Source organism: Schistocerca cancellata, unplaced genomic scaffold (genome assembly GCF_023864275.1).
Source record: "Schistocerca cancellata isolate TAMUIC-IGC-003103 unplaced genomic scaffold, iqSchCanc2.1 HiC_scaffold_1150, whole genome shotgun sequence".
Lineage (NCBI taxonomy): Eukaryota > Metazoa > Arthropoda > Insecta > Orthoptera > Acrididae > Schistocerca > Schistocerca cancellata.
This window is the reverse complement of record NW_026047149.1, coordinates 2,032,914-2,060,864: the sequence shown is the minus strand read 5'-3', so window position 1 is coordinate 2,060,864 and position 27,951 is coordinate 2,032,914. Positions and strand designations below refer to the sequence as shown.

The 27,951-nt window shown below is 44.2% G+C and overlaps 1 protein-coding gene across 1 annotated transcript; it reads left to right on the top strand.

Moving 5' to 3' along the window:
• Positions 1–364: 364 nt before the first annotated feature.
• Positions 365–26,461, top strand: LOC126159953 (protein roadkill-like). Its single transcript, XM_049916759.1, has 4 exons — positions 365–386; positions 8,431–9,015; positions 26,074–26,222; positions 26,322–26,461. The coding sequence occupies exons 2-4, from the start codon at positions 8,450–8,452 to the stop codon at positions 26,459–26,461; spliced, it is 855 nt and encodes a 284-aa protein (XP_049772716.1). The 5' UTR covers positions 365–386; positions 8,431–8,449.
• Positions 26,462–27,951: the final 1,490 nt, after the last annotated feature.

Sequence of the window (27,951 nt, the reverse complement as noted above, 5' to 3'; positions counted from 1 at the left end):
ATGTCCTTAGGTTAGTTGGGTTTAAGTAGTTCTAAGTTCTAGGGGCCTGATGACCTCAGAAGTTAAGTCCCATAGTGGTCAGAGCCATTTGAAACATTTTCTACATCGAGTGCCGAACGGTTCTGTTTGACGTCGTTCAAACTGAAACCGAAACAAAATTTTCAATCTCGACGGTGTCGAGTTTAATCCAGTTATCGAGTGTATTGCGACATATCACACCCGGTGGGAATGGAACGTGCCTCCGGGATCCGAAGGGCGGATTGCGCAAGCGTGCTCTCGCGGCAGATAAGCCGGCCGGCGTGACGTCACGCGGCAGGTGTATAAGAGCGGCTGCCGCCACGGGCGCTGCCTCGCCCCGCGTCGCTCTGCTCCGCTCCGCCTGCTGGGTGAGTAGCGGCGCTGCTGCCGCCTGCCAGCCGGTCGCGCGTCTGCAGAAATGTCCAAATGTGTGTCAAATCTTACGGGACTTAACGGCTAAGGTCGTCAGTCCATAAGCTTACACTCTACTTCACCTAAATTATCCTAAGGACAAACACACACACACCCACGCCCGAAGGGGGACTTCGAACATCCGGCGGGACCAGCCGCACAGTCCACGACTGCAGCGTCTCAGACCGCTCGGCTAATCCCGCGCGGCGGTGTGCCTGCCGGTGTGTGGACGTTTGCCACGGCGGACATTTGCCACGATTTTACCTGCTCCGAAGGTTTTGGTCTCTTGTCCCCCCCTCCTCCTCCTCCTCCCCATCGCTTACTGACCCTTTCCGCTGGTTTACTTAACATAGAACCAGAATCTCTTTGGATTTTCCGCCACATTTCTAGAGAGAGAGTTTCGTTGTGCAAACTATTAAATGCATCTCGCATTGAAATGGACACCGAATTTCGAGCCTCAGTAAAACTTCGCCAATCTTGTAGATTTTCCGTTCGTGTAAATTACACTTGCCTTTTTCGGTGCTCCTGGAGGAGCATTCTGTCGTGTTTTGTGTACCACGTGGGATCAATTTCGTCTCTTATTAATTTATTTGGTATGAATCTCTCGAGTGCTGTTGATACTATTTCTTTCAACTTCAGGCATATATGGTCTTCACTTACATAGTTTCGAAGGATTGGAGACTGTTTCTAAGAAGTCAACCGAATGTTCAGCTGCTTTTATAAATAGATATATTTCGCGTTTAGTTTTGGTGAATTTCTTTGCTACAGAATTGAGCCTCGCTACGACTGTGTGTTCACTAATTCCTGTATCCGTCGTGATGCTCAGGATTATTTGTGGCTAAGAGTTCAAGTGTGTTTTGGTAACCATTTACAATTTGAATGGCCTCGTGAACTAATTGTTCAAAATAATTTTAGAAAATCATTTAGAACAGTTACGGAAATTGTTTTATATCTACAATGTGGTCTGGAAATGTATTTTTGTCAACATACGGAAGGTAGATTGAAGTCACTGCCAACTATAATTGTATGATATGAGTAGCGTACCTATTCGTGATGAGACTCAAGTTTTCTTTGAACTGTTCAGCAACTGTTTCATCTGAGACCGGCGGTCGGTAAAAGGAGCCAGTTACTAATTTATTCCGGTTCTCGAATATAACCTCTGTCCGTACTAAGTCACAGGAACTACCTGCTTCAATTTCGCCTGTGAGCTGGAACACACATTACATTATTTTTCCTTAAGTTGTGCTTCTTGTTTCTGTTGTAGTCGAGATCATTACAATTACGGCTTTTCCATCTAAAACCTAGCATGCTTTCTTCAAACATGTGTGAAATCTTATGGGACTTAACTGCTAAGGTCATACGTCCCTAAGCTTAGACACTACTTAACCTAAATTATAGGATGCTTTCTCTGTGACCCTGTAAATACCAGAGCTAAACAATGTAGAACAACAACATACAGTACAAGGATAACATTCTGTACTACTTCATTTCCTTGTTTGTGACATTTTAAAATTGTCACTTTACGTGACATGTCAATCATAGATGTTCTTATCCCTGTTTATGAACGTACTTTCAGTCATGTTTTGAATATTATCCCGCTACATATTATTAACTAATGTTTCGCCGCAAGGGATATCGCATTTTAGAGAGTAAATTAATATGGAGTATTTCGTTCTCCTTTTCAAACATTCACATACCCATTTCTTCTTTACTTATTGTCTTTTGGGCATGTAGTTGTAGTAATTAAAGTAGGCACAAATGCAGTGATCAAAAAGAAATGATTAGCATAAATTCGCATTCTCTTTACATCGTTCCTTTCTTGTTGCTCCCCTGCCGATGGACTGTTTCTATCGCGATCAGTAAGCGTGAAAGGAAGCTACCGTACAGGCAGAGGGATCTATATTTATTCTTGGCAGAACTAATTACATACTGACAGTATCCTCGGTATTGCTTTCGTTTCCCAAAAGTTATAAATATTCCGATTTCGTAAAAGAAGCTCTGTATTTGGCCAAGATGTCGAAGAAGAAGGTCCCTTACGGCCTGGTTGTATCGAGTAAGATGTGGAGACGGCGGTTTGAAAGCGGACAGAAGAAGTGCGAGGAAGGGCGTCCCTTACCTGAGGGATCGCTACCTGGCCAAGGGGCAAGTGTGGCAAATGTCCGGCGTGGCAAATGCCCGGCATTCGCGCCAGCCAGCGCCACGCTGGAGCCCTCTACACGGGAGAGTACGGCCAACCTGCCGGCCGCCGCCATTTTAGGCCTACTGCGCAAGGGCAGCCCTGTGGACGGAACTGTATAATTCGCCTGAATACGACAGTGCGTTAAGTGAACAAATAACTATCGTTATTAATCGTTACATCCTTGATAACTCGGCGTCTACTGGGAAAATTAGTGAAAATTTGCTACTCTTTCACTGACAAGGGAACCTCCCCATCGCACCCCCTCAGATTTAGTTATAAGTTGGCACAGTGGATAGGCCTTGAAAAACTGAACACAGATCAATCGAGAAAACAGGAAGAAGTTGTGTGGAACTATGAAAAAAATAAGCAAAATATACAAACTGAGTAGTCCATTGGCAAGATAGGCAACATCAAGGATATCGTGAGCTCAGGCGCGCAGTGGTCCCGTGGTTAGCGTGAGCAGATGCGGAACGAGAGGTCCTTGGTTCAAGTACTCCCTCGAGTGCAAACTTTAATTTTTTATTTTCAGACAATTATCAGAGTTCAGGCACTCACACATAATCAACTTCGCTCTCCAAAATTCCAGGACATGTTCAGATTTGCTTGGACATATGCGGGATTTGACGGTCTACACACGGGAAAATTTGAAAACGTTAAAATCATATGTTTTGACAGAGCACAGGGAAAACTGTGCAACTGTGAAAGTGTCGCATTCATTTGTTGCAGTTTATGTGACAAACTCTTATGTTTTCATCACTTTTTTGGAGGTGATTATCACATCCACATGAAAACCTAAATCGGGCAAGGTAGAAGAATCTTTTTACCCATTCGCCAAGTGTGCAAGTTAGGTGGGTCGACAACATATTCCTGTCATGTGACGCACAAGCCGTCACCAGTGTCGTATAGAATATATCAGACGTGTTTTCCTGTGGAGGAATCGGTTGACCTATGACCTTGCGATCAAATGTTTTCGGTTCCCATTGGAGAGGCACGTCCTTTCGTCTACTAATCGCACGGTTTTGCGGTACGGTCGCAAAACACAGACACTAAACTTATTACAGTGAACAGAGACGTCAATGAACGAACGGACAGATCATGACTTTGCGAAAATAAAGAAAGTAAACTTTTCACTCGAGGGAAGACTTGAACTAAGAACCTCTCGCTCCGCTGCTGCTCACGCTAACCACAGGACCACGGCGCTCCTGGGCTAACACTCTCCTTGCTGTTGCCAACCTTGCCCATGGACTACTCAGTTTGTATATTTTGCTTATTTTTTTCATAGTTCCACACAACTTCTTCCTGTTTTCTCGATTGATCTGTGTTCAGTTTTTCAAGGCCTATCCACTGTGCCAAATTATAACTAAATCTGAGGGGGGTGCGATGGGGAGGTTCCCTGGTGAGATGTAGACGCTTATAAATATAGCTAGCAGTAATTTTTTTCTCACGCTGACCTTTGTGGAAAGTATTACATGCTTAAACGATAGAGTCCAGTCAACGTCTTTGAGGTACACACATGACTTACAGTACATATTAAATTACAAATGCATACTTCGATTTGCATATTTCCTTTTTTAATGCTTGTTTGTTACAAATGATGGTAGTCATTTGTAATTAAAAATAAAAAAAAACACAAAATTACAAATTACCGGTGCATCAATTTAGCTAAAACATGTGAAAGACAATAAATTTCTTCTTCTTAAAATACCTTTGCTGCATTTCTCATACCAATACTTCTACTACCGCACTTTTCTCTGGCTTCCTTCTGTATCTGGCAGTTCTATTTCCTCAGAAGAATGTAAATTCAAGTCTTCAAAAATTCATCTACAACTCTGTCCACGACACTATGAGAAGAAGGAATATTCTGAATGAGTTCCTCGAATGACTTCTGTGCAACTGCCTCCAGTGCTTGGAGGGACAACTTAGCTTCCAGGAACAGTTTTTCATTCACACGAAAGACTTTATCTGTCATCTCAATAATGCGAAATATTTCTTGGGAAATGCATTCCAAGCTGTCTTGAGCTGTATAATTTTTTTAGTTCAGTGAGTCTTCGTACTGCTTCACATTAAGATTTCTTCTTTGCTGAAAGTGATTCTCGGCACGCTTCGCGAAGCAAATACTTTTTCTGCACTTGCTTTGTTGTCCTGCCTGCTAAATAATGTAGAGACTGTGCTTCCTCTGATGGCATTTCTTCAACATCGCTTACGTCTGAATTCGCACTTGCAAGCAAGCCTGCATCGTCTGTGCCTTCTGCCTCGTCGTACGTCCGTCTGTGTTCCAAGTAGTCGACAAGAAATTCACCATCTTCTGTCTGATAACTTCCATGGCGACTGGGACGAAAATACTGTGACACAGCAATAAGCCGCAGTATCATCTTGAAACTGAGACAATCTGGAACAGGATTACTGGCTCGAACCATACTGAAAAGGTTGTCCAGAGCATCCTGTGACAGCCTGCACAACAGAACACACTGGAAACCTTTTTCGTTCAGAAGACAATCCTGGACATTAATAGCTGTGCATGTTGCTAGAATAACTCCAGATTGTACAGGTTTCCAGATACCCCTGTTTCCAATTTTCAAATTTTCAAACAGCAAGATGACACTCTTAAGGAACTGTACACCATCATTGTGTATGTCCTGAACGGTTCTACTCATGGCAGTTTTCCTGTTCCTTGTGGTCATTAATTTAAACCAACGAAAAATTGTGGCTATGAAAAACGCTGTTGACGTGGCAGAATCTTCAAGTACATGTTCCTCTATTGCATCATGTAACGCTGCTGCAACGCTGTGATTTAAAAGTGCGTAAGCAGGACCAACCTTAATTTTATCATAATGCCCTGGCCTTATGACATTATCTTTTAAATCCCTAGCAATATTTAATTTCTTTTCCTTGTCAAACTCGTACAGTTTCTTGATAGGCTCAATCGAGACTACCGGTCCCGCCAAATTATTGTCTGCAATTACTTGCCGTGGTAGGATAATGTGGTCGGAATTAGTTAGGTGATTCCTCACATTCTTCAAGATATGATCTACGTCAGGCACGAAGTACAGATTCCGCTGTGGAGAAAATGGATGTTGGCATAAATTCTTTGTTTCATTATGACGGCCAGCAACAATACCACATTCACGCCACACTGCCTGATTGTGTCCACCCATATATGATACAATAACTTCTACCATCAGACCAATCGCTTCACACTTCACAATTAATTGCCACAGGAAAGACTTTAGTTCTTTACCTGCAATTCATTTCCCGGTGAAATGGTAACCAATTATTTGTTTCCATCGCGTATTTAGACCACCAAGCATAAATACCAATCATTAGCTGCTGGAAGTATTGGATAGCCAATTACGAATTTCGATGAAATGTCGTAATTTAGGCCTGGCGTGAGACTCATCTCATCCATCATTATTGCAACATGTCTTTCAAAAGGATTCGTGGTGTCTACCTTCACTTTAAGAGCGGATACGAAATCCTCCAAAATACCTGGACTGATTGCCAGAGACTCAGGTTTCCTTTGTAGAGTTCGTTCGCTTGGTAATGGTTGTCCCAGTTCTCTTACCGGATTGTATTCAACGCTTCCACAAGCTAATCGAATTTTCAAAGCCTTCTTAATAATTTCTGGTGAGCACTTTGTCCCTCGCACAGTTTTTTTTCTGCAGTGCCGAGGTCTGATCGTCGTTTAAAAAAGGTTTCGCAGATGCCGCCATTGTACCAATTTTACCATTCGCACTGTGTAGTTGCTTCTGCAACAAGTGGACTTTCCTTTTCAAACTTTCCAGTTCCGTTTCGGTGTCACTCTCAGGAGGTAATCCGACGTCATAACTGTGAACATCCGGCAAAACTTCTTGAGGAAGTACGCAAATTTGCTCATTACCTGAAAAGAAATAGTATTAATAATAATTACAAAAAAATGTTTTGTCGAACGAAAACGCGAGAAATTTAAGTGTCATAAAAAGTTAGTAGTGAATAAGATAGATAAGTCTGTCTTTAGTTACATATATATATTTAAACAGTACCTGGCTCTGTCTGTGTAGAGTAAGTGCACTCAGGTTCCCTTTGCACACCCCTGTCCTTTGGTGGCTTTCGTCCCTTAATTTGAGGACGATGGCTAAATATAGTGGGTACTACATTAGATTTCAGTTTCTTAACACCATCCTTACAATTTGCTTCAAACTGATCAGGTGTGAAGTGAAGCTAAAAATGACAGTCCGAATTACACTGTTAAATAAAGTTCAAAACTAATACCAGTAAAGAAGTAAAGATGGCATTATGAATAACTAACAAAATAAACCTTTTCAAATTTCGTATACATGAAGTACATCTGTATTTGAAGATTTGATTTTCAGGTTCTGTGTCTTATTCAATGGTGATCGTAGGCATTCTTGTAAAAATGATGTGGATGTAGCTTTATTAATACTATCAATAACTTTGTTAATGCATTTAGAGCTATTTCTACATAAATACTACTACAAAAATGTATAAAGTGAAAAATTTTTGTTTTTGTTTTCAGGTGTTTGTGTGTGTGTGTGTGTGTGTGTGTGTGTGTGTGTGTGTGTGGTCCATGTAACCACCACCAGCCCCGCACTTTTTTATAAATCCAGACTGAGTTTCTTAAAATGTGGCCTGACCTTTTTGAGGAAATAAAGTTAATATTTCCGCTGGACAACTACCCTAAATGTTCAGTACTTTCTCTCTTTTTAAGTCATTCTTCTATCTATGGATGGAAATTCAAATGTCTGTTTTAAGATTTGTGGACAGTTTCCCTCGTTCACTTGTACAACACATAAGAGTATAGAGCCAACCTTTCACATTCATTGCTCCCACACCGAGAAGATGAGGAGGAACATTGTCGGTACCTGGCTCATGTCGATTCTCCACTTCTACAGAACTATTCTGAATTGCTGTTTTAAAATTGATTCTTCAGCGACTGTTGCTAATGAAACAACGTGAATCCAATAAGCAGATAGTGATTTCCCATTTTATTCAAAGGTCCAGTCTCGGCATCTAATGCACACAGTCTACACAGTCAGTGTAAGGACGAACTGAGAAATTCTTCAGCGAAAATTAGACCTCGTTGTCCACAAACTGTATCATCGAGTGGTTATCTACTATTATCAGTAGCATCTGCAATGCGGAGGTTCAGTGACTTGCTACAAAATGATAGTATATGTGTTAGTTGAAGGGAAAGTATATTCTCTGCGGCTGGCTCTGACCTATCGTGCTGCGTGTGGTCGTCGGATGTTGTCCTGTTGGACTATTTGAGAAGTGTTGAGAGTGAGTTGCAGGCTGAGTAGGCCTGCTTCCCACAGGCAATGTTTCCCAGAAGCACCCTCCACGTTGCAGTAGACCTGTGTGAAACAACTCCTGCAAGGCTACATGCACAATTATTGGTTAAATGACGAATAATATAGATTCCAGCCATAAAATAATGTTTCCTTGAAGGAAAGAAGTGAAGAGAATATCTAGTTGAATAAAGTACTGCTATAGTTCTTTACAACCTTCTTAGTATTTTGGTAGATGTCCACCTCGAACGATTACCAGTTCAAGTAAAATAGGCCTGTAGAAAAAATTATGGAAATGAAGTCTCCCCCCCCCCTCCTTCTGGAGCTTGTAGCGCAAATAAAATGTGCTGAAAGAAAACCGTAACTATTTAAAAACGTATTATTAAAGATATGCAGGTATTCACCAATGGCATCAGTCTAACACAGCAAAGATGTGACGATACTGCCACTGGCTGGTGATGGACCACTTTTTATGAACCGTCACTCGAGAAGTATCAGTAGTCACCTGTAAGCTGAAAGGGCTGCTCGGTGATGCAGTGTTTCAGAATCGTCCGCAATGGAAGTGGTTAAGGACATCACGGAGACGGCGGCCGTGGACCTGGGGGACCTGCTGGACGCTGGGGACGACGCCGTGGTGATACTCGAGGCGGGCGACACGCGGCTGTTGGCGCACAGGGCCGTCCTGGCGGACAGGAGCCCTGTGTTCGCCGCCATGTTCGCCCACGACACCCTCGAGGCCAGCAGCGGCGCGGTGAGCATCCCGGACGTGGGGGGCCCAGTGCTCAGGCAGCTGGTCTCCTACCTGTACACCCTGCGGGCCCCCCAGCGGCCCGGCGCGGCCCCCCAGCTGCTGGCCGCAGCGGATAAATACGGGGTGTCGCGGCTGAAGGCAGAGTGCGAGCGGCAGGTGGCCGCTCAGCTGACTGTGGAGACTGCGGCAGCAGCAGCCGTCCTCGCAGTCCGCCACTCCTGCAGTGACCTCAGGCGAGCTGCCATCGAATTTATTAAGACCTGTCCCTTCGAGGTGATGGCCACTCAGGGGTGGGCAGATGCGATGCGGAAGCAGCCGGAAGACTTGATCGAAGTGAGCCGGTTGCTGTACGACCCACCACCAAAACGCAGGTAAGTGCCAGACAACCCACTCATTCGTGTCCCTCAGTTATGGATGTGTGTGTGTGTGTGTGTGTGTGTGTGTGTGTGTGTGTGTGTGTGTGTGTCTGTATTTCCATGACTACAATTTTTGTCACTGAGTTTCCTTAGATGTGTCACTGCTGTAAGATACACAATCATAGATCATCATTTCCCGGTAGCTCGTGATGCTATCATTGTCCTCTTGTAGCAGGTTAGCTGAATCCCTAAGCTGAGTCCACATCATTAATAGTTATGTTTTCTAGCAAAAATCATCAGACAACCAATTTGTAGACATTTATCTGTCGAACTACATGTGTAGGAAAAGTGGTTCTTTAGGTTTTGGCATCAAGTTTCTAGGATACATTCACCGTGTGAGCGCAGCATGACGCATTCTGCTGTGCACACAAAGCTGTATTGCCCAACCCGGCCTCAAACACAGAGATGTGTGTAGTTTGTAGCCGGCAGCCCTTAGGGTCGCTGTAAGGCTGTCCGCATAAAGCAGCGTTTAAAGTTGTTCAGTGCCTCTGTGGCTGATGACAATGAGACACCTCTGAATAGTGTCACGCTGCATGAAGATGACGACCAAGTACGTCACTTCTGGCCGACACCTGGAGCAAGGAAGTGTACTGCACAACGGTTTGAGGAGGGTGGCAACATATTTACAGTTTTCGACAGCTGGTGTTGATCTGCGGAATTTTCTTCGTGTAGTAAAGGAGAATATGAGAGTAATCGCTGGTCACACCTCAGTACTACAGCTTCGTTCTCTGTCACTTTCTTTCTTCATGCAAGCCATATGCCAGTAACCTCCCCAACATAATTCTTTGTTCTCTCCAAATCCAGGCAGTACATGGAAGATTTTGAATTGCTCTACAGGAACATTATATGACAGAATAATGGTTCGCTGTCAGGTCTTGTATGGAAGATGATCAGAAAACCTGTTCAAGTAAGCATCGGTGCTCCAGTGTTTTTTTTTACTGATCTATAGCAGCGTATGACAGTTTATAGCTATCGTGATATTGTGCGCTTTTCAGGAGCGCGGCAAAGATATCTGGTTACAACATTCATTGGTATATGTTAAAAGTTCGCACATACTGACGCGAATACAGAAAAAAAACTTTTACATGTTAAAAATCGCAGTGATAAAGGCTGTAATGTCACAGGGTCAGGAAAATGAAATGGAAAGAAAATCATAACATATGGTCAGATGAATAATGGGGCAGTATCCACAGAATGAGGAAGTTGTATTATGCAAGAAAGGTCAATTAAAAATGGGTTGGTAGGGAAAAAAGTGATCTGTTGTGAACATTTCAGTGATATATTCCCATCAGAACCAGTAAACCAATCCAAAAATAACTCTGGCATGTAAGGCGACTTCACACATAGAAAACCCAGACACAGAGAGGGATTATGAGAGCACATGATGCGTAACACTATATTTAAAGAGAGATAAACATCTAAAAATCATGGTGTATTGGAATGCAGTAGCAGGGGACGAGTAAAGACAGATTTATTTATGAAACAATTTAGGGTCGTTGGTACAAACAAAAGAGGAGAAAGGATCCTAGACCCCTGGATTAAACTTGTCCAAGTAACAAGAATTACTCTGTTCAAGAATCAAAACAAAATCAATAGTCGGCAGTGGTGGTCTCTTATGCCTAAGCTCCTCAGGGTTTGGACCAACATGTTTGTACCACTCTATTTTGATGTAACAGGTAGTCAAAGTAACAACAGACATGCAAAGCAGAAACTTTGCCAAGTGTAGATCACATTTCTGTCTGTCAACACACTTAGAGGGCTGAGATCCCATCATTTATTTCTGGGAAGAGGGGGTGCCGGGTCGAACTCTTCACCACAGAGCAGCATTTGCATCCAAAGTCTCCAGTTATTTGTTGGATGTAGTACAATCTTTGTCTTTGTCTACAGTTTTTACTCTCTGCTGCTTCCACCAGTACCATGGCAGTTATTCCCTGATGTCTTCAGATATACCCCACTTTGCACAGTTCCTTTCTTATCAATTCACCTAATTCTCAACATCCTTTTATTGCATCCCAATTTGAATGCTCCAAGTCACTTCTCTTCCTGTATCTCCCATAATCCATTATTCATTTTCATACAATACTGTGCTCCAAATGTACATTTTCAGATATTCTATCACAAAATTGAGGCCTATCTTTGGCAGCAGTAGCCTTGTTTTGCCTGGAATGATCTGTTTTCCTTGGTTAAATTACTTCATATAACAATCTCGCTCTGTCCCTCAGTGTAAATTGGCTTCCCAGGTAGCAGAATCACTTAAATTAATTTACTTTGTGGTCCCTAATTTTGACATTAAGTTTGACACTGATGTTATTTCTGTTACTCACCAATATTTCCGTCTTTCTTTAGTTTAAATCATAATTCTGTGCTCATCCAACTGTTTATTGCATTCAACCACTTGGGTACTTCTTTCTCGCTTTCAGTGAACATGGTAATAACACCAGTGAATTTTATCAATGAAATACCTTCACCCTCAATTTTAATTAAATTCTTGGAAGTTTATTCAATTCCGCGAACGATTGCTTGATGTTCAAACTGAACCCTTGGCGATACTAATTCAGTCCCTGTTTTGCACCTTTTTAATGACAGTATTCCTTCATTCAGTTTTTGCTGTTCCGTGTTGATTATTGTGCATATGGTAATTTATATAATCTGCTTGTACTCTATATCTCACTCGTATTTTTTGAGATTTCACACATGTCGCATTACTTTACATTGTCAATCTTTTTAAAGGTGGCCTAATGCAATGAAGGCTGCGTGATTTTCTTTAAACTTTGCTTCTCTTTTGAAGTGTAAGATTAGATCTATCTCTCTGGTGCTTTTACCTTTGTTAAATCCAAACTTACTTTCTTGTACATATTAATCGTGTCAGCAATTAGGATTCATAAGCTATTTAGCTCATTGTGCGAAATCGTTCGTATTTAGTGGTCCTTACTCGCATGTGGAGTGTGTAGATGATATTTTTCTGTAAATTTGTTGCTATGTCTATAGTCCCATAGATTCTACAGATGAAGTTGAATAGTTGTTTCATTGCAGCCTTCTGCAAGCATCATATAAACTGCAAGTGAATGTTATGTAACCATTCGCTTTGTTTTGCACAAATCGTCCAGAGCTTTATTAAACTCTGTGTCTCATGGCCAATCCGCTATGTTTTCCAGCTCGACTTTCAGTTTCCCTTCCATCATGTCATCCAATAGTCCCTCTCCTCATGGAGGTTCTCAGTGTACTTTTGTCAGCCATCCCTTTCTCTCCCGCCCCCTCCCCCCCCCTCTCTCTCTTTCTTCCCCCCCCCCCCCCCCCGGCACTTAGCAGCGGAATTCTTTTCTAACCTCTTACACCCAAACCTGCAGATGTCAGACAGATCAGTACCAAAAGTTGCAGGTCGATAATAAACGTTAATTAAAAGTAACACCAGGACTACAGAGCACTTCACAAGCCTAACAGTGAGTATGTAACGTATGTTGCTTTCATGTGGAAGTTGATAGAGCCTAAGATTCCTGTATCAAAGATCATGGGTTCACAACCAAACGACCCTACATTTGTACCGTATTATGTGTGAAAGTGCTATATGGGACGACGCGCTTTTTTTTGGGTCATCAGTCTTCTAACTGGTTTGATGCGGTCCATCCCTAATTCCTCTCTTGTGCCAACAACCTCTTCACGACAGAGTAGCACTTGCAACCTATGTCCTCAATTATTCGCTGTATGTATCCCAGTCTCTGTCTTTCTCTGCAGCCCTTGGCCTCTGTAACTCCCTCTGCTACCATGGAAGTCATTCGCCGATTTCTTAGCAGATGTGCTATCGTTCTGCTCCTTCACGTTGTCAGTGTTTTCCATATATTCCTTTCCTCTCCGATTCTACGCAGAATGACTTCATTCCTTACCCCGTCAGTCCACATAATTTTCAACATCCGCCAGTAGCACCACAGCTCAAATGCTTAGAGTCTCTATTCCAGTTTTCCCACAGTCCATGTTTCAGTACCATACAGTCCTGTACTCCATATGTACATTCTTAGAAATTTCTTTCGCAAATTAATGCCTATGTTTTATATCAGTAGAATTCTCTTGGTCAGGGCTAGTGTGCTTTTGATGTCCTCCTTCGTCCATCCGTCTTTGGTTATTTTGCTGCCCAGGTAGCAGAATTCTTTAACTTCATCTGCTTCATGACCATCAATCCTGATGCTAATTCAGTTTCACTCAGGATAGGAATGTCAGCAGCATATCATATCCTTGATATCCTTACATCTTGAATTTTAATTCCACTCCTGATCCTTTCCTTTATTTCATTCCTTCTTCTTTGTACAGATTGAACAGTAGGGTGGAAGACTACATCCCCACCTTACACACTTTTTAATCCAAGCACTTTGTTCTTGGTCGTTCACTCTTATTATTCCTTCTTGGCTCTTGTACATATTGTATACCACACATCTCTAGCTATAGCTTAGCCCTATTTTTCTCAGAATTTCGAACACTTTGCACCACTTTACATTGTCTAACACTTTGTCCAAGTCATTAAATCCTATGAACGTGTCTTGATTTTTCTTTAGTCTTGCTTCCATTGTCAACCACAATGTCAAAATTGCCTCTCTAGTGCCTCTGCCTTTTCTAAAGCCAAACTAATTGTCATCTAGCACATCCTCAATTTTCTTTTCCATTCTTCTGTACACTATTCTTGTCAGGAACTTGGATGCATGAGCTGCTGAGCTGATTGTGCGGTAATTCTCGCACTTGTCAGCTCTAACAGTCTTTGTATTGGGTTCATGGTATTTTTCCGAAGTCCTAAGACACATACATTCTACGCACCAACGTGAATAGTCGTTTTGTTGCCATTTCTCACAATGATTTTAGAAATTATGATATGTTCTGCGTTATTGGATCTTAAGCCTTCCAAAGCTCTCTTATATTCTGATTCTAATACTGGACGTGCTCATGACATGTAAAATGGCTGTTTGGAGTTCACAGCAATGTTCTCCTGGTGGTCCGCTTTCGGTTCATTTCACTGAAAGCAGTAAAGCTGTAGAGTGCTTTAGTAGTTTCACAGAATATACAACCAGAACAGAAAAATAAAGAAGCAGTTGCATCGCACACGTGGAAATAACAGCAATAACAATAATCAATAATACACAACATAACAAGATCAATGATAAGTACATGATGTTCCACTAACGAAGCAGAAAAAGCAGACTGTCAAAGGAACATTGCTACAAACTCCAGAAAGTCTTTGTACACGTCAGGAAAATGTTGTCCCATGTAACAGCTTCGCGCCAACACGGTTGTCACCAGTGGTATTTGAACGTTATACCCTCTCATCCACGCGAGATCTAGGATGCAGCTACTCACCGATACGCTCTTCCCGTGCTCAGCAGCTCTCGTGATACTTTTAACTACCGTTTACACGTGCCCTGTTTCGGTTCATACTCCATCGACATAACGGCTTTTGGCACCGATCTGAGAGCCTGACATCTGGAAGGGTTGGTGTTGGTGTTGTCATCCCTGCATTTAATTTCACAGAAGGATCTTTAGGCTTTTCTATGTGCTGATTGCGTGCATCCTACGATCACTTTTTGTTTATTTACCTGAAACTTATTGCAGTCATTCTACTTCATCGTCCCTCGAACTTAGAATTACATTCTTTAGCGACCTGTAATACTTTATTCCTGGCTTTCCCTGACTATTTTAGTACTTCTGTCTTTCATCAACCATTTTATGTATTTTTTCGTTTGCTCAGATTTCTTCAGCGTTGCCTTCCTTGCTCCAACATTTCTCTGTTCAATTTTCGTGTTTCGCGTTGTCAGAGACACCAGCTGCTGTTCACCTGAAATTCCAGCTGAGACATTCATTATCGCGTCATCTACAGTGTCACAGAAGTTGAAGAACCCATTCCTTTCGTCAGCTCTTCAGTATCCCATTTATCTGCACACTGATTGCTCCTAACAGTTCTTTTCAGTTTGTTCACCACCATAACTAACTGACCCTACGTCTGCTCGTGTGTACCTCGTACAGTTCATCGGATTCTCTATCTGGGAATGATATAATGCAGCTGGAACCTTCCAATACATCCAGGTCTGTCTTACACACCACCACCTTCCTCCTTAACCTTGTTGATGGCCAGAGACGCTGAGGCGCTGAAGCAGTCATACAAATATCACAGAACAGAGAGTGTAATCCCGCCACACAGAGCCGGGGGTCTCTCACACAGGGAGCGGTGTGGACAGAGCCAGCTGCGCAAGTCCCACAGAGGACTGTTCAGTAATGACTGCACATGGTAAGCCAAATGTCTTGAAATTTTTTCTGGAGCTGCTGTCCTACAAGTCATAAATATTTCAAAAGTGGTTGTAACAATAAGGAAATTTAGAAGTAGCTCAAAGTGGTAATCACGATATTTTTCAAAGTTTGGAAGGGCCACTTGTCCTTAACATTTGACTGTCTGTTACCATTACAACAGCTACAAAGACAGGCAGACGTACAAATGCCTCTACCTGAAGCACATACTTTGGTCTGTACTGGTCTCAGATACCACACTTCAGGGATTGGTAACCAACCAGTCCTAGGACGTTTATTATATATAGTAAAACGACAATATCTAAAAGGGTGCACATGAAATGCGAGGTAGTCAAGTTATGTGGGTCACGTACAAAGAGGCACAATCCAGTTCAGATCATTCGGATACCTTTGAGAACGATAGTACCAGAGCTGGCCCGCACAGTGGCTCTTTAATTAAGTTTCGTGTAGGTGTCAGGCACTGTATGTACATTTTCTTCATGTTTGATTTTGAACTTCCTGTTGTGTGGTACGGTGAGCAACTGCTGTGGGGAACTCAGGTGGTGCAAATGAATGTGATTACGGCACTGGTAATTCATTTGTATTTACTGGACCGCTACTCCTGTTGTCGGCGTGTATGAGTGTGTGTGTGCGCTGCAGTGGGCCGTCCCCAGGACCCCACGAGGACACGCCTGCTCACACTGTGCCTCTCTCTCTCTCTCTCTGTGTGCAGCCCACCAGCCGCTGCACAGCTGAGGCCCGCCACCACCTCCGCCACCACCTCCGCCACCACCACCACCGCCACCGCCGCCGCCGCCGCCACCACCTCCGCCACCACCACCACCACCACCACCGCCGCCACCACCACCGCCACCGCCGCCACCACCACCGCCACCGCCACCACCACCACCACCACAGCCGCCGCCGCCGCCACCACTGCCGGCACAACCCGCCAGACTGCTGCTGCTGCTGCTGCTGCACCGCCCACGACTCCTGCACCTGATGACGCCACTGTCTCTCACTTGCGGTGAGTTCTCACCATACACACACACACACACACACACACACACGACCATTCTGTGGTAGATAAGATTTAAATACCGAAAAGCAAAGTGTAAATGCAGAGTCTAGAGTTAATGACGGTCAGCAAAGCGAACGTGGCACTAAAATCAGAACAATACAGTCAAATGAATAATGGGGCTGTATCGACATGATAGGAGGTTGTATCGTGAGAGAGAGAGAGTCATTAAGAATAGGTTGGTAGGGAAAATAGTGAGTTATTGTTAACAGTTCAGTGATTTATTCTCATGCAACGAATGTCAGCGATAATTCAGGCACATACGCCAACGTCGTACACAGAAAATCTGGTGGCAGGGAGCCACTGTGACTGCACTGAATGTGTGACTCTCTCTGTCAAAAGAGGTAAACGTCCAGCACTCTTGGCATATTGGAGTGGTCTAGTAGGGGTCAGATAAACACATGTTTGTGAGACCATTTGCGGTGGTTGGCAGCACTGAGACAGGACAAAAAGAAAAACAATTATTTGCCATAAAATTTCCGCTAATAACAACAAATATGCTCGTCAAGCAGCAAAGAGAAGCAAATGTGGGCAGAGCGTCAGCTCGTCAGGGTGTGGACGACTTTGGTCGACCCGCCGCAGTATGGAGTAACAGCCAGTCCCAGTAACAACACACATGCGAAACAGAAACTCTGCCTGCTGTTGACCATGTTTCTGTCTGTCTGACCAACAAGTTTAGAGTGCTGTGACCGCCCAGAGTCCACAATTACTTGTGCTGTGCGCTCCTATCTCTGTCCTGCCCTACAGGTTTTACCCTCTACAGCTACCTCTAGCACCATGGCAGTTGACCTCTGATGGCTTCACATGTAACCTGTTACGCTGACCCTTGTACATGTCACGGTTTTCCACATATTGTTACCCTCACCTATTCTGGAGGGACGTTTCAGTGTTTTCTGGTATGAGTTCACCTAATTTCAACATCCTCCAATAGCACCGCATTTAGGATGCTTCGATTTCCTTCTCGTTTTCTCCCGTAATCCACGATTCATTTTCATACAGTACTTTGTTACAAACATACATTCAGAGGTTTCTTCCCCAGTTAAGGACTATCTTTTGTACCAGTAGCCTTGTTTTGCGAGGAATGTCCTGTTTTCGTGTGCTAGATAACTTTTTATAACTACCTCGCCTTGTCCCTAAGTGTAAATACGCTTCGCACATAGCAGAATCCCTGCAATTTGTCAGCTTCGTGGTCCTTAATTCTGATGTAAACTTTGCCATCAATTTTATTTCCGCCACTCACCAATATTTTCCTCTTTCTTCTGTTCATTAATCCTAATTCAGTGATCATTCGACTATTTATTACATTCACCAACTGCAGTGATTCTTTCTCACTTTCAGTGATAGAAATATCGCCAGGAAATTTTATCAACGAAATGCTTTTTACCCTCAGTTTTAATTAAATTCCTGGAAGTTTCTTCAGTTCCACCAACGATGCTTTAGTGTTCAGACTGAATATTTGTGGAGACTACCAGCATCGCTGTCTTTCACCATCTTTAATCAAAGCACCAATCCTTCCTGATTACTGTACATATCCTGTGTTATCTGCTGTTCCCTATGTCTTATACCTATTTTTTTAAAGTTTCGTACACTTTCACTATTTCACATTGTCAGACGTCATTTAAAGATCTACAAATCCAATAAAGATCTCCATTTTTCTTACACATTCCTTCCACTATCAGGTCAAAGGTCTGATAGGCCTCTCTCGATCCTTTACTCCAAATTTAGCGTCCTCGAACAGATCCTCAGTTTTATCTTCGATTCTTCTGCGTGTTATAATTATTCTTGTTAGTAATTTGGATTAATGAGCTGTTTAGCTCACTGGGCGAAAGCTGTCGCAATATCGACCCTGTAGTGTTTGGATGGTGTGTTTCTGGCAGTCTGTTGTTACGACTCCTGTCTCATGGATCCTACAGACAAAACTGAATTGTCGTTTGATTTTCACCTTCCCAAATGATCATGTAAGTTCCAAGGGAATGTTAACTAACCGTTCCACCTTGTTTGTGTGCAAGTTTTCCAGAGCTTTGTGAAATTATGAGTGTAATGGCCAGTCCCACACGTTTTCCAATTCGGCTTCCATCTCTTCTTCTGTCACGTTATCTGTTAGTTCCTCCCACTCAAAGAGGTCTTTAACGTACTATGTTCTTCCATCTGCTCTCTCTTGCGCATTTAAAACACTCTTTGTGTGGTCATCCTTGCATTTAATTTCACTGAAGGTTGTTCCGTCTTTTGCATGTGCTGAATGCGTCCTTCCTATGTTCCTTTCCTTTTCGATTTCTTCTAATTCTTCCTGCAGTCATCCTACTTTTACTTCCCTCAAATTTCCGACTGATCTCATTTCAACACTGTGACCTCAGACTTAGTTCCTGGAGTGGCAGAGAATCGTCCTGACGCATTTACTTGATATTTTCCTGTCGTTACCATTGAACATTCTGAATGCTCGTTAAATAAGGGATGGTATAGATTAGAAGATTTATGTTTCCGAGTGCAGAAAGCTCGTTCCAAGCTGAAACTACAGCCACTTTAACCTTTTGCACCGAAAATTATCCAACTTGACCCCCATGGGGTCAAGGAGCGAGCTACATGTGATGGTTCTCCGATAGCTCGGGGGTGAAGCATTAACCCTTCAAAGGGCTGACTGTGTTAGATGCAGGCTGAAATCTCGCTGGAAAGAATTTTTTATTTCTTCTGTAACAAAGTTATCCTCAGGCAGACCCGCAACCAGTTAAGAAGTTCTTAGAAAACGTCTCCACATAAGTTTTTTTCCTAAATTGATTCAGTGCACTGTAGGTCTAAAAGTGAAAAAACTTATGGATTTGAAAACGTAGTTGTTGTTTCGTCTTCTCCAGAGATAATTTCTAGTTTTTTTTTAAATGCAGAAACAATTGGGGCACTGAATAACTTGTTAACTTGAGTTCGTTATATGTGTGCACCCACTGCTACTTTTCCACACATACTTTCGTGGTAGTCCTGTGACACAACTTCATTGTGACTGTGGGCTGCGCATTGTCAAAGCCTCCTTTTGTGCAGGAAGGGCACAATATCTCGCCTACTCACGACTATTTATGGGCGTTTGTGCTATGGGAACATTGTTTTACTCTAGAATATTTTTCTTGTAAGGTTAACATGGTAAGTAGCAATACGTTCGCGTTACTACAGCGTATACCTAATTGTTTTCTTTTCTAGGTTTACTGAACTCTACAGCTAAATGTAAGAAATAGCATTAGGAATGTAGTCTCCCAAATTATCTAACGTTATCGAACTTGCATAGTATTCATTAGACTGTTTCATTTTCTTAACACATTTCTTAATGCTTTTTCTTTGGTCATTGATGAGATTTCCTTGTACTGTGTGTTTTTCTGATTGGAATCATTGTGTTATTCGCACCTTATGAAAAGTCTTTTGTAATCGGTGTTACACTGTCTTTGGTGATGCCAAGGAACGTATCTGTAACGGAGAGCGCTTTAAGTGAATAGTATTAAAAATAAAGTTATTAAGTTATAATGTAAATAGTGTCTACATCTACATCTACATCCATACTCCGCAAGCCATACGACGGTGTGTGGCAGAGGGTACCTTGAGTACCTCTACCGGTTCTCCCTTCTATTGCAGTCTCGTATTGTTCGTGGAAAGAAGGATTGTCGGTATGCCTCTGTGTGGGCTCTAATCTCTCCGATTTTATCCTCACGGTCTCTTCACGAGATATATGTAGGAGGGAGCAATATACAGCTTCACTCCCTCGGTGAAGGTTATGTTCTCGAAACTCCAACAAAAGCCCGTACCGAGCTACTGAGCGTCTCTCCTGCAGAGTCTTCCACTGGAGTTTATCTGTCATCTCCGTAACGCTTTCGCGATTACTAAATGATCCTGTAACGAAGCGCGCTGCTCTCCGTTGGATGTTCTCTATATCCTCTATCAACCCTATCTGGTACGGATCCCACACTGCTGAGCAGTATTCAAGCAGTGGGCGAACAAGTGTACTGTAACCTACTTCCTCTGTTTTCGGACTGCATTTCCTTAGGATTCTTCCAATGAATCTCATTCTGGCATCTGCTTTACCGGCGATTAATTTCATATGGTCATTCCATTTTAAATCACTCCTAATGCCTACTCCCAGATAATTTATGGAATTATCTGCTTCCAGTTGCTGACCTGCTATATTGTAGGTAAATAATATGGGATCTTTCTTTCTATGTATTCACAGCACATTACACTTGTCTACATTGAGATTAAATTGCCATTCCCTGCACCATGCGTCAATTCGTTGTTCTAAAAAAGCGAATCACTCCTTGTGAATAAGCTGCATCTCTACAGCACAAGTTTTACCCATACCACGTGAAACAGCAGCAAGATTTCTGTCAGCTACGAGTCATTTTCTAACTCGTGGTAATATTTTTAAGATAAAGTTTGACACGTTTACCATCTCAGGCGGAAACGGGGGGGATTAAACCTCACCGACTTTGGGAGAAAGTCAGAAACTATATTCGTGTGTTCCACACACGACATGCGGAAGAAGACACACAGACGGCTCTCACGCCGCACTTACCCGACGAAATTACTCCCACTGTCTGGAATCCACCCACAGATGTACGGCACGTCGCCAATGGCTTTTATCATTTTGAACAATTTTGATTCCAACTCAGTTATACTGAAACCAGAGTTGGCCGTCGAATACGGTAAAAGTCAGGAACATGTACGTGGAATTAATGAGAAGCAAAAGCGGAAACGTGACTGTACAAAAGTAGCCGCACTACGGCTGGAGGGCCATTTGGACAAACATCGGCACCCCTCACCTACCAACGAGTGTGAAAAGTAGGTAGAGGGCAGTAAACAGGAAAGTAGCAACCGAAGCGAAACCTGAGGCAGTCCACCTGGGTGGTCGGCAGCACGTGAGAGAACTACGACCTGACAGCAGGCGAGGTTCGTACGCGCTCAAGTGAAGGACATCTGGTGAGTTATCGGACAATTGTTGGCCACAATAACACGAACTCTGTTGCCAGTACGTTGCCTTCCAATTGTTTTGAATCGTAGCGACGTGCCGTGTGAATGAAGGAATGCTGTAAACCGGCTAAGAGGACAGACAACGCACCACCTGCCAGCAGAGGGGAGCGAGGCGGGCGGGCGCTGGGTGGGTCGCCGCACGCACGCCGGCCACGAGCGGGCCGCGGGGCGGCGCGTGCGTCGCTGAGGCGGGGAACTGCGGGAGAGGAACTCGGCAGCATGCTTCAGTGCATACAGTTACGTGGTGCAGTGTGCAAAGTGAACAGAAAAAGGCGTGAACGCAAGAACATCATAATAAATCGTCCTTAAGCTCTTTTGTCTTAAACGGTGTTTTTTACTGCCTTATTTATTTTTAAGGAAACAGAAATCTAATTTGAAATACATAGCTCAGAAGCACTCTATTTTGTGTTGAAGGAATCTCGGAGGAAAATCTGGTCCTCACGACAGAACACGTGGTACTTTTTAGGACACTTTATTTCACTTCGTTCCGTATGTCGAAACTCCTTTTGTCCAGAAGCGACTGCACTGATTTCTGCTGTTCTGCGTTACATTCATCGTCACCCGCTGTATCAGGAATCGCAGCACGGAGCTTCCAGCGCGTGCAGTGCTCAGTGATGGCAGAAGACCAACTTTCCAAACGAGCCTCGGGAACTGAGGCATTGGCCGAGTTACAAGATGTTGAGAAATAAATCGGAAAGCAAACCATCGTGAACACAGCTTGGAAGGCGTCGCTCTCAGCTGAGTTAGTTTGTGTGCAAACACAGTCTTTCAGATGAAGTGCTAAAAATAAAAAAAATTAGAAATAAAAAAATAAAAAAATTATGCGCGAAAATAGCGCAGCGACTCGGTGACAGGTATGGGGGAGGCGTCGTGGCCAGACCTCGGAATAGTTAAAAAATTAAATGAAATAAAGGGGTTAAGGGCGCGAGTTTCTAGTCTGCGTGTACTGGATTCGAATACCGCAACTCGCATGAATTTTAATTCGTGGTAGTAGTTGCTAGTTAGGAAAAAGTTGAAATGATTCTTGCTACATATGCTGAAGGTCTGGGTTCCTTTCTCACATCCGGCAATAATTTTTAACAAGCATAAGCAGCATCTCTCCCACCTCTGGTAGCCTGGAAGAGAGTCGCTACAGGTTGGGCCCTGACAGAGGCGGAAGTCACGCCGGGTCGAAACTCTGTCGCCAGTCACCTTTCTTAAGCGATATTTTTTTTAAATCAATGAGCCAATTGCTGTACAAGGCCGCAGCGCACTTGACTCTTACTGTATTCGAGCCTGAGACGTGGAAAATATTGACGATGGACTGGAATTCGAACTCAGATCTCCCTTTTCGTCACGTTTGATCACTTTCACATGATGCATTTCCACTGCTTCATTGTCTCTACTTGTCTGCAAAGTCATAAAGACGTTCACAAGAGACACATCCCTGGGTTCGAATCCTGGCATGTCACTTTAAGTTGCAACATGAGCTCAGCAAAATACATGTGAGAAATTATTCTGATTTTACCGATTCTCTGGGCTTTGTTAACAATAATGGTGGTACTGGTTTCGAGTCCCAAGTCAGACGGGCAGCTTTTCGTCCCTTTCGTGTCACTTTCAAACATGCCACTCCTAGCTACTGGTGAAAGAGAATAGCACAGTCGAGGTATCTTTGTATGTAGTCAACAACTGTGTGTCCAGGGTTCGATTGCTAGTCAGCAGAAAATTTTCATAATTTTATTTACAATACAGAAATGCGCACATTTCGCTGCTAATGAAGTAAGTCATTATATAACGTCTACACGTGACTAGAGGTCCGTGTCGATAGGTGTTGGTTTCGAATGCCCATAACACAAAACACTTTCGTCTCCTGGTTTCAGTTTGTCATCTCATTGCTGGTTAAAAATGACGGTTTCTGGCGTTTCATTCTGCTTAGTTAACCATCCGATTAAGTGCTGCGTTCGAATCTCCGGGAAACAAAACTTTATGGCAGATCATTTCAAGTTTCAACTTGGACACTCTTTGTTACTTGTGACTGAAACCATACTTGAGATATTTCGTCTTTACTTGCTGGATTGCATTCCCAGATAGTAGCGAAGTGAGAAAACTTTTGTCGTGCCATTTAAAGGAGGATGCTGCTTTCTGAGGTTTCATTTATTACAATAAATTTGAATATGCAAGCGTAATGGCTGTGTATTGTACAATAACACGTTTTCTGGTATTTGCATTATCGAAGTGTCAGTTTGCATGTAAACCGATAATCACACAGAGCAGTTTTCTCTTGTGGGCTCATGTAGTGAACATTTTGTACAGGCAAAGACTGCATAGAACAACAACAAAGAATGAAAGAAAATTTCCGTTAACACAATTAATTAAGTCCCCAGCAACTATAAAATCTACGAAGCCAACAAAGCACAAGTGTAGCTGTTCTGTGTGTGGAAGTGTGATTCAACGTACACATCTGGCACAGTTCTTCTTCAATAAGACAAGAAATTTTAAATGTCATTCATACTGAAGTAATTAAAGAAAATAGAAATACTATAATTACGCAAGAAAACCAGAATTACACTCTAATACAAGAAAAGCCAGATGATTTGTTGACTGAACCTGTAATGACGCATTATTCAAGACATTGAAATAATGAGAAAAAAAGCGAGTTTTGTTACCTTCATATACACTCGTGGAAATTGAAATAAGAACACCGTGAATTCATTGTCCCAGGAAGGGGAAACTTTATTGACACATTCCTGGGGTCAGATACATCACATGATCACACTGACAGAACCACAGGCACATAGACACAGGCAACAGAGCATGCACAATGTCGGCACTAGTACAGTGTATATCCACCTTTCGCAGCAATGCAGGCTGCTATTCTCCCATGGAGACGATCGTAGAGATGCTGGATGTAGTCCTGTGGAACGGCTTGCCATGCCATTTCCACCTGGCGCCTCAGTTGGACCAGCGTTCGTGCTGGACGTGCAGACCGCGTGAGACGACGCTTCATCCAGTCCCAAACATGCTCAATGGGGGACAGATCCGGAGATCTTGCTGGCCAGGGTAGTTGACTTACACCTTCTAGAGCACGTTGGGTGGCACGGGATTCATGCGGACGTGCATTGTCCTGTTGGAATAGCAAGTTCCCTTGCCGGTCTAGGAATGGTAGAACGATGGGTTCGATGACGGTTTGGACGTACCGTGCACTATTCAGTGTCCCCTCGACGATCACCAGTGGTGTACGGCCAGTGTAGGAGATCGCTCCCCACACCATGATGCCGGGTGTTGGCCCTGTGTGCCTCGGTCGTATGCAGTCCTGATTGTGGCGCTCACCTGCACGGCGCCAAACACGCATACGACCATCATTGGCACCAAGGCAGAAGCGACTCTCATCGCTGAAGACGACACGTCTCCATTCGTCCCTCCATTCACGCCTGTCGCGACACCACTGGAGGCGGGCTGCACGATGTTGGGGCGTGAGCGGAAGACGGCCTAACGGTGTGCGGGACCGTAGCCCAGCTTCATGGAGACGGTTGCGAATGGTCCTCGCCGATACCCCAGGAGCACCAGTGTCCCTAATTTGCAGGGAAGTGGCGGTGCGGTCCCCTACGGCACTGCGTAGGATCCTACGGTCTTGGCGTGCATCCGTGCGTCGCTGCGGTCCGGTCCCAGGTCGACGGGCACGTGCACCTTCCGCCGACCACTGGCGACAACATCGATGTACTGTGGAGACCTCACGCCCCACGTGTTGAGCAATTCGGCGGTACGTCCACCCGGCCTCCCGCATGCCCACTATACGCCCTCGCTCAAAGTCCGTCAACTGCACATACGGTTCACGTCCACGCTGTCGCGGCATGCTACCAGTGTTAAAGACTGCGATGGAGCTCCGTATGCCACGGCAAACTGGCTGACACTGACGGCGGCGGTGCACAAATGCTGCGCAGCTAGCGCCATTCGACGGCCAACACCGTGGTTCCTGGTGTGTCCGCTGTGCCGTGCGTGTGATCATTGCTTGTACAGCCCTCTCGCAGTATCTGGAGCGAGTATGGTGGGTCTGACACACCAGTGTCAATGTGTTCTTTTTTCCATTTCCAGGAGTGTACATTGACGAAAAGCACTCTAATCATTACAATATCTCCATTAGAACAACATCTGCTGTCTAGCCCATCAAACAACTGCATAAAACATGGAACAAGCACTCCCTACTAAAACATCTCAACACCGACTCGCTACTACCACATCTCAACAAGCACACTCCACCACGACCTCTCGACAAGAACTCTTTACTACGACATCTGAGCAAGCACTGACTACTGCCACATCTCGACAAGAACTGCCAGTGGAGGCGGCGGAATAAAACTCTTTGGCGCAATCTCTGGCGCTGTGGCTCAGTGTAGCCACCTTTCAACTTGCAGGAATGAGTGTGACAAAATGTGGTAATGAAATTCTTTCAGAGGTTGTATAATGCTATTTGTAATGGACGATGAATGAAGATTTTCTTATGAGGGGGGTAGAACAGATTTGCTGTAGTTTAATACATACACACAATTGCGCACTGTTTTGTACTGTGGGAGGGGGAATACGGTAGGTTTGTTTCAGGACAGATTTGTATTCGCAACAGTTGTTTCCTCGTGTGGCTGTTTTCCTCGTTCTGTGTGCTGTGTGTTTGTAGCAGAGAGTGGCAGTTTGTGTGTTTTGTGCAGGAGCCTCTCTGCAGAGGAGAGGGCCAGGAGGCTGCTCCAGGCGGCTGAGGGGGGGGCAGTGGGGCAGCTGAGGGCGCTGATCGCCGCAGGGGCCGACCTGGAGGCGAGGGGCGGGCAGTGGGGGTGGACCGCCCTGCACTGGGCAGCGTGCGGGGGAGACGTCGAGGCGGCGAGGCTGCTGGTGGGGGCGGGGGCGGCGGTGGACGCCAGGGATGACGATGGGTGGACGCCGCTGCATGTTGCGGCAGCCAATGACCACGCAGAAGTGGCGGCTGCGCTGCTCGCCGCGGGTGCCGACAGGGGGGCCAAAACTGCTGATCGTGGGCAGACAGCGCTGGACATCGCCAGGCAGTACAACGAGAGGCGGCTGGTGGAGATGCTGTCATGAGGCAGCCAGTCCAGCCAACTCTGTGCAAAAAAAACATGAACTGAAAGAGTTCGTACGAGAGTAGCATTCATAAGTTTTTAAATAAAGATGCAAAAAACTCAAACCCATTGTGACTCACTAATCTCAGTCCTCCTCAAGTAACGTACAGCACACACATAAGGAACGTTGTAGCAAAAGCCAGACAACTCCAGATAACAGCAAAATAATTCAGGTAACAACAGAAAATCCTTCTCTCAAGAAAAATGTCTCGAGTAATACTTCCAGGCTATACTTGGCAAAAGTCAACAGTTCACTGTGAACAATCACAACTGCTCTATAATATCTGATCGCTGAAAAGTATTTCACACCAGTCTACAAGGTGCTACATCAGACTATTCTAATTTGCAACATACCGATATTGACGCTGTATCACTTCTATCACCAGAATTTTCGCTCCTGATATCAGACTCAATGTACTTCTCCGTATTCAGCAAACATTCTACTCTACCGTACCTGTTGTGTTTAATAACAACGAGATCGTAGTAGCAGTATTCACAACACATTATGCGACCATCATCTGGAACCATACAGTCAGTCTACATTTAACTAAACACAATCAGACCACAACATGACACGCATACAAAATGTGAAGGAAATCCTCTCTATCTGGTACTGTTGTCTCTACTTGACGTAAAAGATTGCAACGAGCAAAGTAATCCTAGTTGTATTGGAGACAGAACACCGAGGCCCGAGTTTCAGCACACGAAAGCAATTTCGCAACGACGCACACGAGTCTCCACACTCATCGGCCACAACGGCACAGCTGAGGCGGTGACGCAAGTCGTGCAACTACAGGTAATAAAACTACACTTACCTTCACAGTAAATAAGTGTAGTGGAGAGTGTATACGCCTGTCAACTCAGCTGCTGTCGCCTCACTTCACTCCCTGTGTCCGCAGCTCGCCGCTGCCCGCCAGTCCGTGGCTCCTGCCACAGCTGCCAGCGGCCTCTCTGCTTGTGAGGCGCCAGCAGGCAAACGGCAGAACAGTCCGTGAGGCCGTCACTCACACTTCACTCACAAAGGGTACTGACAAGGCGCAGAAGAAATGCTCGGACACAACATTGCCTTCACCAATCTTTCGAACACTAAAATTTCTTCTGCGAGACCTCCGCTATTAACGTCTACACTGTAGCAAGATTCCTCGCTTCCCACAAGCTCTTGGACCGGGGACTCGTGTTCGCTTACGTAGTTCCACGGGAAACGGAATGTGTCCGTGTTGCGTGTGGCTGCACACGGTACAGTCAAGTTTCCTACAGCTGTGTAATAACGTGGCAAACATTTAGCTGAAAACTGTTCTTCGAGCTTTGGTTTAAATCGTCCCCTGATGCTTCATCAACAAAGCGTTTTCTTCTGCCTTGCCGTTTCTCTCCGTCATCAATCATTACATTCACTTCAGGTTATATTCCAATATTTTCTGCTACTTTGCAACTTCCTGCGTGATCTGCACAGCG